The following is a 14,480-nucleotide window of genomic DNA, read 5'->3' on the forward strand; positions in this document are numbered from 1 at the left end:
ATGAGCCATAGGAGAGGAGGGCAGGACTTGGGGCTCAGTCCCTGCACTGTCTCCATTCACAGGAGGAACTTAGAAAAAAAAATGTTGTTGTTGTTGTTTTGTTTTGAGACAGGGTCTCACTGTGTAGCCCAGGCTAGCCTTGAATGCACTAGGTAGTCCAGGCTGGCTTTGTACTTGCAGTGATCCTCCTGCCTCAGCATCCTAGTACTAGGAGTACGGGTGCGAGCCACGATGCTCAGCAAAATAATTTTCTATTTATTTTACTGAGACCGACTTTCACTAGTAGCCCAGTCTGAAATGCTTGATCCTCTCCCACGTGCTGCGATGATAGGTGTGTGCTACCACACCTGACAACTCTCCTTGTTCATTTTGCTAAAACATCCAAAGGATCTTGGGCGGACCACCTCATCCTCAGAGTGCTTGCTGTGATGTGAATAAGAGGGATGGGTTTTACCAGGGTGATGGCTCCCCTGCAGCTTTGAGAAAATAAAATGATAATACTTTTTCTTTCTTTTTTTAATTTATTTTTTTTAACTTTTTCTTGATAGTCTTAGGTTGGCCCCTATATGTTCATATCCCAAAAGAGATGGCTGCAGAAAATCACAGGAAACGTACTGAGTGTAAGAGAGCCACGCTTCTGCAGTTCACATAACCTGGAGGACTCTGTTCACATCCAGAATGGTCTTCAGAAATCGAGAGTGCAGACTCATTAAATCTCTTTTAGGAAAGCTTTTTACTTTACCCCTTTAACTTCTGCTGTTAAAGTAGAAGTTCTCTGCTGGAGCCACTGGGCATCCAACCTCCAGCCAAAAATTTTCACCAGGATCCTCTGAGGCCCTTTAGCACATCAAGACCTCACAGCTAATATTCACCTCCCTTCTTTTCCCCTTGTGACAGGCTTGCTTGTCTGTGATGGGGAGTAGCTCCTGATCCTGCAGGCAGGGGGTTCCCTGCTGAGTTCTGTCCCGTTGCGCATGTGTGTGTGTGTATGCGTGTGTGTGATCCTCTTAGGGTCCAGCCTCACTCTCTTGCAGAAAGGAAGCCAAGTAATGGATGCCCAAAGAAAAATAGACACTGTGGCCTGGTGGATGCATTTTTCAGAGCTTTTTTATTGGCGACAGTGCAGAACCAAGAGGAGAGGGGAGCAGCCCAGTACCAGCCACCCCAGCCCCCAGGGTCAAGTGCAAAATACAAAAAAAGGAGTCACAAATACAGCATGGGGTGGAAGGGAGGTTGGGGATTCAATAACCTGTGGTCGGAAGGGCCAGGCCCTGCCCAAACTCACACTCACACCCGGGATTCTCCATGATACAGACTAAAAATTCACTATCGCTCAGACTTACAAAATTAAAAATTCAGGTCCCCAACGAACCCAGTCAGCAGACAGCTGGAGGATCAGGGACAGTCAGAAAAGTGACAGGTGGGAATGGTCAGAGACAGGAGAAACATTCGGAGAGGCCAGAGACTGTCAGACCAGTCAGAGGGGCTGAGACTATCAGAAGAGGGACAGCTAGAGAGACGGGTAGAGACCGCCCGAGACAGACTGATTCAAAGTTTTAGGAGCATTTCCAATTCCACGGCACACTTAGATGCAAAGCATTCACACGCACACGCTCACGCACACACCCATATATAATATATTTATTTATACATAATAGATATAAGTGCCTTTTGGAAACCAGGGAAGGGATAAATAGGTCAGGGAGGGTCTGGTTTGGGGCCAGAGACGTGGGACCAGGGTGTGGAATGTTGTCCATGCAACACGGAGGGTGGCAGGGCCACTCTCATATTAAAAAATAGAAATCTGCTTCGTGATGAAATGCTCACAGGTGAAGCTCAAAGGAAGGCGAGGTGGGAGCGCCAAAACCGAAGTTCGGAGCTGAGGGAGTAAAGGGATGAGGTTGCGGGAGCCCAGCCTCTCCATGTTTGCCAGTCCAAAAATATTAGGGGTCCTGGGGGCCAAAGCCTCAGCCCTTAAAACTTCTCCGGAAAATGTCAAGCCCCTAGCTCCCTTTCTAGAAGGGATGATGCTGGACACCAAGGGCAGGGAGAAGTTGGCGTCCTTGGCTGGGGAAGGTGGGGGCCTTAAAGAAAGACATCAGGGGTCTCAAAGAGGGTGAGGCAACGTGGACCAGTCACTGTCATCCCCTCCTCCGCGATTCTGCCACTCCTTTGAGTCTAAGCCATGGTTGAAGAGAGGAGGAGGCAGATAGGAGTTGGGGAGTCTGAAGGAAGGTTTTGGGGAGTCGGGGTCTTGTCCCACCCGGCCCACCCCATAATCCGGCCGCTCATTCACAGTATAAAGCACTCCAGCAGGACGGCGTCGCAGCACCCTCTGCTGCTTGCAACCAGAAAGGTCTAACAAGGACGGCCCGGGGGCAGCTGGAAGGAGGGGGCTTGGAAATAATACTGCGATCGGAGGGGGGGCTGAATGCGGAGGGGCCTTGGAGGCCAAGAAAGTCCAATCCTAGCCAGTTTGTCTTTCTTTCTTTCTTTTTCTAGGAGGGGATGGCTGGACAATTGGAGCAGGACATTCACATTTCAGAGTAAATCTGGGGAGGAGCTGATTCTCACAGGAAGCACCAGCTGGGGTGGAGGGCTCACTTCTGCCCAGAGGAGGAGTTAACCTCCTGCAAAGGTGGGATAAATAACCTAGAGGCGAGGACACAGGGGGAACCAGCCAGGACAGCCCCCTGGAGAGCGAGTGTGCAAAGCCAGGGGGGTCGCGTTCCTTGTTGGGCCTCTCTGGGGAGGGCTCCAGCCCACCGCAATCCCCTGCCCACCTGCGCCCTTCTCCCCCACCCCGCCCAGCACAGACCGCCCAAAGTGGGCGTCGCCCCCACCCGCCCGTCCCCAGAGGTTGGACTGAAGCAAGAGGACCAACAGGCATCTGGGGGTGTCCGTTCCCTCCCACCCCTGTCCCCAAAGTCACCAGCTCTCCGGTCTCGCCCGGCACAGAAACAAAGAGGCGGCACAAAATGCAAGAGGTCTTCTGTCCCGATGGCAGTGGAGACAGAGGAGGGTCAGACAGAAGAGTCAGGGAGGCCATGCACCCTCTTTGTCTCTTCCCCTCTCTCATCCTCGTCCAAATCGCTCTCCCTTGTGTGTCTGTTTGTTCTGTTTGTCTAAAGAGTTCACAGAGCAAGGAGGGAGGGCGAGTTCAGGGGGTCGGAAGGCTGGTCACTGCCGCTGGTGAGTTGGGCGCCGGCGAATGCGGAGACCTCCGGGCAGGTGAGGACAAACGAGGAAGTGTACGAAGGGTTAACAACGGGGAAGGGGTCGCCGAGGACTTGAACTTCACTGTGTGTAAAGAGAGAAGCCGTCAGGTGGGGGGGCGCGTCTTGGCTGGTCTGGAAGGGCAGGGGCGGTGGTGGCGGGGGCGGCAGCAGCCAGCTGAAACCATCTTCCTTAGCGGATGCAGACCCCGGCAAATCTCTCACCTCCGCCAGCGGGCCTGGCCCCGGCCCGGGCCCCTCTTCGTAGGGGATCTTGCAGCCCGGTTTGTGGGCCACCAGCACAAACTCCAGACGCTCCTTCTCCTTTTGGAGCTCGGCGATCTCCGACTCCAGCTCTGCCTTTTCTTCCTCTAACTGATCTGTCTCCTGAGGTCCATCCGCAGCGCCAAGTCACAGAAATAGTTGGAAGGAGGAGGAAAGGGCGTCAGTGACCAGCGAAGGTGGCTTGTGGGCCCTCCCCTCCCGAGGTTGCTACTGCACGGGGTGCTCCAAGCAACCCCAGAATAAGTCCTGGCACACTGCAGGACTTGAGGTGGTTCCTTCTAAGGAGCCTCAGTTTTTTTCATCTGTGCAATGGGTGGGAGGTTGTCCCTTAGGTGAGCAGGAAATACAGACAAGTTTGTTGACTGAATAAACAACTGCTCTGTGTTTTTAATGCTTTAAAAGGGGAGTTACTGTCACCCTTCCTCTACCTCCCAGTAGGAAAGTAGAGAATGGCTCTGGTTTTCTTGAAGGGCAACATGGGGGCACCTTGTGCAGGCATTAGTAGGGAGCTCAGGCTGAGGTGGGGTGCAGAAACGAGTGGGCTATGGTGAATGCCACCATCCCAAGTTCTGGAGAACTGTGGGTGGCTGGGGCAGGAAGTGGGGAATTAATTTAGGATAAAATCATGTAGTTTCACAGATTCTTCCAAAATTTCAAGGAAGATGGAGCCTGGGATAGTTGATGAGGAGGTCGAAGAGATTGGCAAATGGGCAAAAAGGAGTTAGGGCTTAGTCAACACCAAATGGAAGAGAGGACTGAAGCTGCCCACCACTTGTCCCCACGAAATAAATGAACAAAAGCCCAGGCTCGGCCAGGAGCTGACAAGGAATGCAGGGGCCCATGGTTGTGTCCAGGGCCACCCCGTCTGGCCACACTGTCCCCAGTTCCAAGTGAGACAGCGCTAATTCTGATCCCACAATAAAGGCACAGTGCAGGTGGGGGACAGAGGAGGGAAGAGCTCACCCCTCCCGTGCCCTCTCCCCCAGGGACCACCCTTACCGCCTGCAGTCTGTCAGTGAGCTCCCTCCGACGGTTCCTACATTTAGCGGCTGCCAGTTTGTTCCGCTCACGGCGAACCCTTCGCTTTTCCTCTTCCTCTGGGGTGAGCTAAGTAGAGGAGGCAGACGCCATGAGATTTGGGGATAGAGTGCACCTCTTCCATCCCTGCCAAACCTCCTCTTCTTCCAGGACCCCCAAGAGCCAACAGGGGCCCTGCAGTCCTTGCGGACTGTAGTAACAGTGATGAGGTTTCTGTAGCCTTAAGGCCTTAGCACCCCCCCCCATAGTGATAAAGTTCCCACATCTCTTGTCTCCTACCCCTGCCAGGCCAACTTCTGACTCACACCCCACTCACCGTCTCCTCTCGGGGTCTTCTAGGCCGGGCTCGTGCTGGGCGGGTAGGCCCAGGTCCGCTGCTAGTTCCACTGGTGGAAGGCCCACCGCTGCCACTAGCACCGCCACTACTGTAGCCACTCATGCCTGGTGTGGAGTAGCTGGTTCCTGGCATGTCGTAGGGGTCAACTGCAGGGGGCTGGGAGGCCAGGGGTTGCCCCTGGGACTGGGCCATGGAAGAGATGAGGGTGGGTTGCACGAGCCACTGGAGGTCCTGGCTGGTTGTGATCGCGGTGACCGTGGGCACGAAGGAACCGGGCATTTCCCCGAGACCGGCGCACTCCTACGGGGTGACACATACACATACAGGCGTAGACACACAAACAAAGACACCGACACACACACGCCCAACACACATAACACACCGACCCTGTGAGTGAGCACAGGGTGAGCGGGTGTGGATGTGTGTTTCACAGGCAAAAAGCCACAACACCCACCCTTCTACTACACCGTGACGCAGTGGTTAATGAGAGGATTTCTGCTCAACTGGCTTCTACCTCCTCCTTCTTCCTCGGGGAAAGGTTGCACGGTTCCAGCGGGTGGTGAATCACACCCCGGGTTGGTGACTCTTAGGTGTAGGGGGTGGAGAGGAGGCTGGACACAGCCTGGTGACAGAACCCCGGGATGGAGCCACAGCCACATACACAGCCACAACACCCCACCCCCACCCCAGAGGCAAGGGGAGGGAGAGGGAGAGGCCTTAGACCAAGCCTTCCTCTACACACACACACACACACACACACACACACCCCTCTGTGCGAGGTCCCCTGCTGGGGAGGGGGTCCCAGTTAAAAGGGCGTTGGGGCACGGGCCTAGGAGTTGAGAGCATCGTTTCAAGTAACTGTCTTTCTCCAGTGAGACTGATAAGTGACAAGTTCAGGGGCACAAACAGGTAGGGGAAAGTGACAACTCGGCTGAGACTGTCGCTGAGTGGGATAGTGTAGGACCTGACCCCCTAGCCCCAGGAATACTACTCGCCCCCCACCCGCAAGTGGCATCCTGGAACTGTTCTGGAGGCTTAATTACTCTGCTGGGGGGCGTGGTGAGGGAAGGGCTGGCTCGTTGGCCAATCAGCGTTCTGGGAACCGAGAGGGGCGGAGCTCCCGGAGACCACTTGGCTGGTTCCCCTCCGGCTATCTGTTCTGGTTCAATCTTTGGACCTGAGAGAGGGACCCAGCCTGCGGGGCAGGAAGAGGGAGTGTCCTTGTATGTGCCGTGAAGAGAGGGTGGTGACCACCACATCTATAGAATAAACGCCGGCACACAAAAGAGTAACCTTCTGCTCCTGAGCACTGACAGACTAGGTTCCTACAAGATCCTCGCAGACCCATGGATTGCAGAGGGTTGTTTTTGTTGCGACAGGCGTCCCGTCGTTGTGCCTCTAAAGGCCCTTAAAAGAGTTCCAAGCGCCTAGGAACCTCGCGTTTCGGGGACAGAAGTGGGGGGAAGGGAACTGCGCTCTCCAAATAGGAAGGGAAAGTTGATTGGTCAAATCCCTGCGCCGCGGCGACCAATCGGAACGCCGAGCTGCCTCCCTTAGCAACGTGGCCCCGGCGTTCCAAAATAGAACGCTCCCGGGACGTCAGGGGCGGGGCGGGCGAAGGGGGCGTCGCGCGCCGTGCGTGCCCCGCGTCAGCCGGAGGATTCCAGCGCGTCAGCCGTTACGCACGGGTCCCCCGTTACGTCTCCGCGCAGGAGGCGGAGGCAGCGCAGCAGCGGGTTCGAGGCCCGCTTTCCCGCAGGGTAGAGGATGACCCGGCGCCAGAGTGGGCGCTGGGAAGGAGAAAAAAGGTAGACGCTACTGATAACTTCCCCCCTCCAGCCTAACTACCCTAACTTCAGGTTGGGGACCTGAACTGGGGGCAGCACGGGAGCCGGCTAAAAGTTATCAGCCTTGCTACCGCATACACGTTGCACTGACCGCGCGCTCATTCCTCTGCGCTCTGAGCAGAGCCTGTCCAGCTGTTTCCTCCCCGCGCTCTGCGCACAAAAATTGCAAATATCTGCCGATACTTTACAAAGTGCACTGTCAACCTATTCTCTCCCATATCCTGGGTTCTGGCGTGGCTGTACTTGAGGAGTGGCGGTAGCCCACTCCATCCATCCTAAGCAAAAACAACAACAACAACAACAAAAAGACTTTCAAAGCATCACCTCTACTATCGAGCGCTTACCTGGGAGGCGGCGGCGGTGGGTGGACTGCCGAAGGAGTCCACCGAAGACAGATACTGAGACTCGGCAGAAGGTGAAGAGCTGCACCGGGAGCCGGAGTCGTAGTCTCCGGGGAAAGCCTGAAACATTTCCCTGGGCACAGGGGGGGCCCTGTGACCACGCTGAGGTCGCCGGGAAGCCAAGGCTATGGCCGGATGGGATAAGTAAGGTGCGAGTCCGGGGTAAGCCGAGCGCGTCCCCAAAGTGCGCAGTCTGGGAAGCAGCGTCCCGCTCCAACAATAGCAAAGTTTCCGTGCAATTCCTCCGCAGTACCCAGGCCCCTACAAGGATGCCGCTGTACCTCCTAAAAGTCCAGGCTCTGGTGGACACGAGAGCAAGTGGGGATTGCTCCCCAAGAGGCAGAAAGCGCCTTTCCGCTGTACAGAATTCGCTTCGGGTGCGGTCTTCCACGCGTTCGGCTGGTCCCCCGACGGGGAGTAATAAAGAAGACGAAAAAGTTGAGTCAGTCTTCCAAGATGTAATGAAGAAATAAGAAAAAATCTTCTTAAAACTTTCTCTCCGGAATTAAAAATTTCACAACCCCCAGGAAGAATCACAATAATCCAGGTCCCCAAGTCCCGGCTCCGTGTATCCCTGCCGCGGCAATACCTCCCAGCCTTATGAATGAAGCACAGAGCTGCCAGCCTGTATTTATATGCCCGGGACCCGCCCCCTTGCTTACGTCACCCCCCCTCGTTCAACAAACTTCCCAAAAATCTTCGTTCCCACTAAACCAATCCCCGCGTCCCCCATCAGGAGGTCTTCGCTACCCTTGTTCTGGTCATCTGTAGGACCCTCGCGGGTTTGGGGGTCTCGGGGGTTGTGTTCCGGCCCACTCGGCAGGAGGGGATCCCGGCCCCCCTTTCCCGGAGTTCCTGTGACGCAATTAGCCATATAAGGAGCTCGACCGGCGCGCCGGAGTGTTTGTTTGGTATCCTAGCAATGACGTCAGAGGGAATCCCTCGCTCGCTCAAGCTCGCCTGCGGAACCCGCCTGCGCCTGCGCAGTGGCACGCCGCCCCGGGGGCCGGTATTAATAGGTGCTTAAAGTATCCCCGGGAGCCCCCAGTGACCTAGGCAAAGAAAACCGTCTCCTCTTCTCTGGCGCCCCCATCTGCCTCAGTGTCCGGCTGGTGCAGCGCCCCCTTTCGAGAGGAAGACCAGATGTCCAAAAAAAGATACTATTGTGGTGCAGACACGTAGGGAGGTAAACTGAGTCCTGAGCGGGATTTGAGGTTGTGATGCTCCAGGTTAAGGTGGAGGTGAGTTTCGAGTCGCAGGGCTCTTCTCAGCTTCTGCCTGATTTGCTCAACTTAGAAAATGTTTTCCCTTTCTGACCTTCAGTTTTAAGTGAACCAGCTGAGTGGTTCCCAGTTCCCCCATTGGACCGGCACAAAGGTTTGGAAGGACTGTAAAATAAACGAAGCTCTCAGGTGATGATCTTGATAGTCTCTTCCTGCTTCATAATTTTACCTGGAGACAGAAAGAATGTGTGTGTGTGTAAAATTAATAAAATAACTGATTAATGTAGTTAGAACTTCATACTGGGGTCCTCTACTAAGCCTTCCGATAGAAGGCTTGTAATATTCAAAACAGCTTTGGGGTTTGTGGGGTATTAAACCCCTGGGCCGTATGCATGCTAGCAAATACTCTAGCTCTGAGTTATATCCCCAGCCCTTTTAAATTTTTATTTGAACACAGTGTTCTGCTAAATTACCCAGACTCGTCTTTAATTTAAAATCCTCTCGCCCTAACCACTCAAGGGTCTGGGATGATAGACATCCACAACCATGCCTGGATCGAACAATCTTCAGTTCATAAAAAAGGATAATGATATTCAGAGAGGCTAGGTGACCTGCCCAAGATCCTGTCATAAGACATTAAAGCCCCCCAAGAAAGAAAAAGAAATCAAATTCTAGAGCACCTCCTGTTTTTTGTTGTATTTGTGGGGTGGAGTTGCAGTATGTTGCCCCAGCCTTGGGCTCAAACAATCCTCTTGCCTCAGTCCTTAGAGAAGCTGGGAATCCTGGAGTGTGCACAGGGGCCAGGTTTAGAGGTCTAGCAGTTTGTTTTCTTCCTGATTTCTTTGACCTGCCTGGCAGGGTGAAACAGCCTGAAAAACCTGTGCCTGAAGATTGTGTAAATGATAACGGTGTCATAACTGGTAGTGCTGTCCTAGCAATTGGCATCCTTTATGAGCTTTACAAGCCCACCCTCGCAGTGTACGCTATGTAATCTAGGTGGGGGGGAGGGTAAAGGTGGGGGGAGGGTAAGGCTGCTTGCCCCAAGCAGCTCAGTTAACATATAGGGCTCAACAATCTAATACAGCCTGGCATGGTGACATGTGCCTGTGATTACAGCATTCAGGAGACTGAAGCAGGAGGATTGCCATGAATTTCAGGCCAGCCTGGGATACATAATGAATTCAAGCACCATATGGGTACTTTGATACTATTGCAGGAGCTGGTCTCTCCCCTCCAGAGTCTTCACACTGATATACACTTCTAGCCCCTTTTATTATTTTATTTTTTGGCGGAACCGGGGATTGAACTCAGATCCTTGCGTTTGCCAGTCAAGCGCTTATCCTACTGAGCCATCTCCCCGGCCCCTTATTATTTTATTTTATTGAGGCAGGGTCTTGGTTGTTAAGTTGTTCACACTGGACTAACACTTATGATCCTCCTTCCTCAGCCTTCCAGATTGCTGGGATTACAGGCATTCACTACCACACAGGTGTTTCTGAAGTCATAGCCCCCAACTTTGAAGCACCCAAAAGGAAGGATGCCACCAACTACCACACAAACAGAAAGCCCAGCACCTGCTCCTGCTGCACAACCTGACCCAGAGGGAGTGGTTCCCTAATTCCCAGGGGAGTCTTGATTCTCAGCTCCAAAAGTGGGGAGTGGGTATGGCTAGAAGGCTGGAGGTATGTGGGGGTCATGAAAGGGCCACTGAGATTTTCAGACAAAAGCCTAGACTCCAACCATCCTCCACCTTCTTCCTTCACGCCCCCTCTGTCTGCTACCAGCCAGGAGGGAGGGACAGGGATGGGGAATGACACAGCAGCCACCAGCAAGCAATGACTTGGCATCAGCCACAGACAGGGAGTGACCCCCCCTCCTGTCCCTGTCTAAGCCCCTCATCTCCTCTTGCATGGAACAAGGAGACACACAAACACTTGTCCTGGCTGCCCAAAGATCTTTAGGCCCAACTCAGGTGGAGCATACACCCACAAAGCCACTGTTGTGCAGATTCAGGGCCCATGGGGTCACACATGGGTGCTCGGACAAATGTCCACAAGGAACAGTGTACTTAGTCACACAGAACTGGGTTCATAGACACACACATGCACACGGTGACATGACTCCCAGTATGCATGACATATGTTCACACTCACAGAGAATTTTCAGGTGTACAGCACACAGGGAGAGGGACAGAACTAAAAAAAAACAGGAACCCTAGAAGCCACTATAGATGTACATAGATTCACACATCAACACCCAGGGATCAGGACATCATCAGATGTGCATACACACACGTGCACACGCGCGCACACACACACACACACACACACACTCAGACACTCAGACCAGCAACTACATACCCTGACAGAACAGCCAGGCACATAATTCAACAAGAGTAAAAAAAAAATGAAGGGCCAGCGAAATAGCTCAGCAGATTAAGCGCCTGCTTAGGCAAGTGCGGGGACCAGGGCTCAATTCTTGGCACCACATGCCGTGCCAGCCCTGCCCACAGGGCAGGCTGGTCACAGAGCCTGGAGGTAGTGGCCTTCACCTGTAATCCCAGTGCTGGGGAAACTGAAAACAGGAGGATCACTATGAGTCCAAGCTGCGTATTGAGACCCTGTAACAACCAAATACATTTAAATAAATAAATAAATAAATAAATAAATAAATAAATAAAATAGCCGCATGGGGTGTTGTGTGTCTGTAATTCTTGTACTCTGGAGGCTGAGGCAGGAGGATCATCTCCAGTTCAAGGCCCGCCTAAACTACCTAGGGGAACCCTGTCTCAAAAAAAAAAAAAAAGTTATTCTTAAACTTTTTATTTTAAAGTCATTCTTAACTTTACAGGTGCAGACTTTCTCGATTTCTTACATCTGTCACAGGCTTCCTGTGTCCCACAGAGAAGAGGACCCTGGAGACAGAGTGCCACGCAAATGCATGTGCACACAGGACAAAACATCTGTACTTACCCTGCAGAGTACAGGGCAGAAGAGTCCAGTTTGTCCCTGTAGCCACCCAATCCTGGGAAGCTTCCAGGAGGAGGAGGAGGAGGAGGAGGAAGAGGAAGAAGAGGAGGAGGAGGATCAGGAGGACTTGAACATGGGGCAAAGGGCAGATCCTGCTCAGGCTCCCAGGGCTTGCCCTTCTGTCCCCAGAGCCCTTCCCTTTGGAAAACGCCCCTGTCCTTCCCATGGCCACATCCCTGGGACTGTCCTCCTGTCTGAAGGGTGAGGTTAAATGACTGCAGACCTTGAAACTTAATCGTAGCAGCCAAAGGTGGTGGCACGTGCCTGTCATCCCAGCACTGAGGCAGGGGGATTGCTGTGAGCTCGAGGCCAGCCTGAGCTGCATAGAAAGACCCTGCCTCAAAAGTGAAGAAGGAATACATTTAATAATAGTGTAGCTACACTCGGCACTTTTACATGCCTTATCTCAGCTAAGCCCACTCCACCGCAGCCCTGAAAGTAGATTCTGTTATTGTCCCTGTTGTACAGAAGAGGAAACTGAGGCACAGAGGGCTGACTTAGGCCTGAATGCAACAGCAGTCCGGTTCACGTTCTGAACTGGGGTGACCTTTGCCTTTCCAACAAGACCAGGCTGGCACTGAACCATGGGTCCCACTGGCTAGCCAGGCCACGCCGCAGGAATAGTCCTGGAGGTCTCGGAGGGGTATTTCAGGAAGGCAGGTGGCTCACACTGGAGTCGCAGCTCACCCTCACTGCGTTCCCATTCCAGCTCCTCGCCATGGGCCTTCAGGCTGGCATGACCACAAGTACCAACTGCTCCAAGTCTCCCCTCACTGTGGCATCCCTGTCCCAGATGTCCACACTGGCCTCCTCTAGCCTTAGCTCCCGCATCCCTTCCTCTGGAAAGTCCTCCCTGACCACAGTCCTGTGTTGGGCTTCATTCCGCTCCCTCTCTTGCCTCTGCCTTCCGGGTTCATCACTGTCTGGGGACAGTTGTATTCCACTCATTGTGAGTCCCATGAGGTCTAGGTTCCAGTTGTGGTGGTCACTGCTGTGTCCCACCCCATAGCCCAGGAAGGGCTCAGTACATGCTTAATAAACACTTGTCAAGCAAATGATTCACCACCATGTACTCCTTCAATTATTCTTTCATGGGTTCTAACAGGCCCCAGGGAGAGAGGCCTCTGCCAGGGTGCTGCCAGGGTGGCTCGAGGAGGATGGCAGGGGTCAGCCGCCAGCTGCCAGCAAGAGGCTGCACAGAGATCAGGTGCTGAGGCAGCTGCTTGGCCAGCTGGGACTGTGCGCTCCATCCAGGAGGGAGGTTTGCCCATCAGACTGCCAACTCTGACAGTTGCCTTTGTGCACACCAACACCACTGCGCTACATGCTGGTGTGCACATCCCAGTCACACACACCTCTGCGCAGACAAGGATTGAACTCAGGCCCTTCTGCTTGCCAGGCAAGCGCTTATTCTACTGAGCCATCTCCCCAGCCCCTCAGTATCACTTCAGATCACTCAGATATTTCTTGGGCTGCTCACTCACATGGACACTCTCATTGTCCTGTTGCATGAAAACCCACAGAATAAGGAACTCCGGGGCACTGAGAGACCAGAATCACACACCCACCTACCCCCATGGTGCCACCTGTCTTACACACAGACACACACATACCCACACAGACACAGACAGACAGACAGACAGACAGACACACACACACACACACACCTATGAACATTCATGGTTTTGCATACATGCATGTGCAGAAAACAACGTGCAACTGACTGAAGCCGAGGGCTCAGGTCTGCTCCAATGAGGGTAATCTCAAGGCTGGGCCAGGGCTGCTGCGCCCTGTCCTCTGTGGGGACCCCTTCTCCCCCAACCCCAACCCAGAGGCATACGATGTAACCCTGTGTCTCTGGTTACCACCACCTGGGCACTAAGCGCCAAAAATATGCATAGAGGCAGCAAGCCAGGAGACCTTCTTGGAGGAGGTGGTCTAGACAGCCACTGTCAGATCTGGAAAGATCTAGGTGAGGAGAGCTCCCCGAAGCACTCTCCTGACTGTGGGCTTGGAGACCAAGAAAAGGCAGCAGCAAGGACTGTGGAGAGCTCAGCAGCAGAACCAGACCAAGGTGGCAAAGGTGACTGTTCCGGAGACCTCTCTGTCTGCACTTAAAGATGAAAATAACATGAGTAGGGCCGGGGAGATGGCTCAGTAGAATAAGCGCTTCCCGGCAAGCACAAGGGCCTGAGTTCAATACCTGGTTCCACCAACACAAACACACACACACACACACACACACACACACACACACACACATTAGGATTCATAATGAAAACTGAAAGTCACTGAGAAATGAACCATGCCCAGCACAGCACCACACAGCTCCTTTCTATAGTCCTGTTTAGCACCCCCACCAGTAAAACTGCCCACCTCTGTGCGTCTGAGGAATCCCTGGTCCTGCTCATACTGCAGGATCCCCCAGCCCTGAGCTACATTTCCAGTCTTTAGCCATGTTTTAAGGAGAAAATGAATTGATCTGTAAAATGCCTAGAGCAGCGCTTGGCAGGCCACAAGATCCCTGCAAAGTGCATGTTGCTTATAATCATAGTGATGAAATTGTACTTGGTGACTTTTTTTTTTTTTTTTTTTTCAGTACCAGAGATCAAACTCAGGACTTTGCACTTGCCAGAAAGGCACTTATGCCGCTTAGCTATCTCCCCAGCCCTGTACTCGGTGATTAATAGAGTAATGAACATTATTACTACCTTTTTTTTTTTTTTTGTATTTAGTACAGGGTCACAGGGTCTCACTACACAGATTGGACTCATAGTGATCCTCCTGTTTTCAGCCTCCCAAGTGCTGGGATTACAGGCGTGCGCCACCACATCCAGTCTCATTCTCTGTCTCAGCACACCCCAGGATCAAACCCTGATCCCTGCGTCTGCCTATGCAGGTGCTTTAATCCGCTGAGCTATCTGGCTGGCCCTGTCACTACTTCTTGGCAGGTAAGAAAACAGCGTGGTGAGCTCCGGGGTCCTGGGTGGATAGAGGCCCCCATCTTCACACCAGCCCTGTCCCCTCTTGCGTTGTTAAAGACGATGTGTGTGAGCCCATTGTCTGGCCATTCCATTGTTCTCTGACCTACTGTCTGGCAACTTC

The 14,480-nt window shown here is 53.2% G+C and overlaps 1 protein-coding gene across 3 annotated transcripts; it reads right to left on the reverse strand.

Moving 5' to 3' along the window:
• Positions 1-2,847: 2,847 nt before the first annotated feature.
• Positions 2,848-7,730, reverse strand: Fosb (FosB proto-oncogene, AP-1 transcription factor subunit). Of its 3 annotated transcripts, XM_023704600.1 has the most exons (5): positions 7,067-7,730; positions 4,855-5,175; positions 4,500-4,607; positions 3,441-3,602; positions 2,859-3,300 (listed from the first exon to the last, which is right to left on the reverse strand). In XM_023704600.1, the coding sequence occupies exons 1-5, from the start codon at positions 7,190-7,192 to the stop codon at positions 3,298-3,300; spliced, it is 720 nt and encodes a 239-aa protein (XP_023560368.1). In that variant the 5' UTR covers positions 7,193-7,730; the 3' UTR covers positions 2,859-3,297. The 3 variants fall into 3 exon arrangements, with proteins under 3 accessions (XP_004644359.1, XP_023560368.1, XP_023560367.1); XM_004644302.1 differs by having other exon boundaries at positions 2,848-3,602; XM_023704599.1 differs by having other exon boundaries at positions 2,859-3,602; positions 4,855-5,497; positions 7,067-7,144.
• Between the last annotated feature and the right edge of the window lie 6,750 nt (positions 7,731-14,480).

The sequence above is a fragment of the Octodon degus genome, unplaced genomic scaffold (assembly GCF_000260255.1).
Source record: "Octodon degus isolate 3935 unplaced genomic scaffold, OctDeg1.0 scaffold00197, whole genome shotgun sequence".
In the NCBI taxonomy this organism is placed as follows: Eukaryota; Metazoa; Chordata; class Mammalia; order Rodentia; family Octodontidae; genus Octodon; species Octodon degus.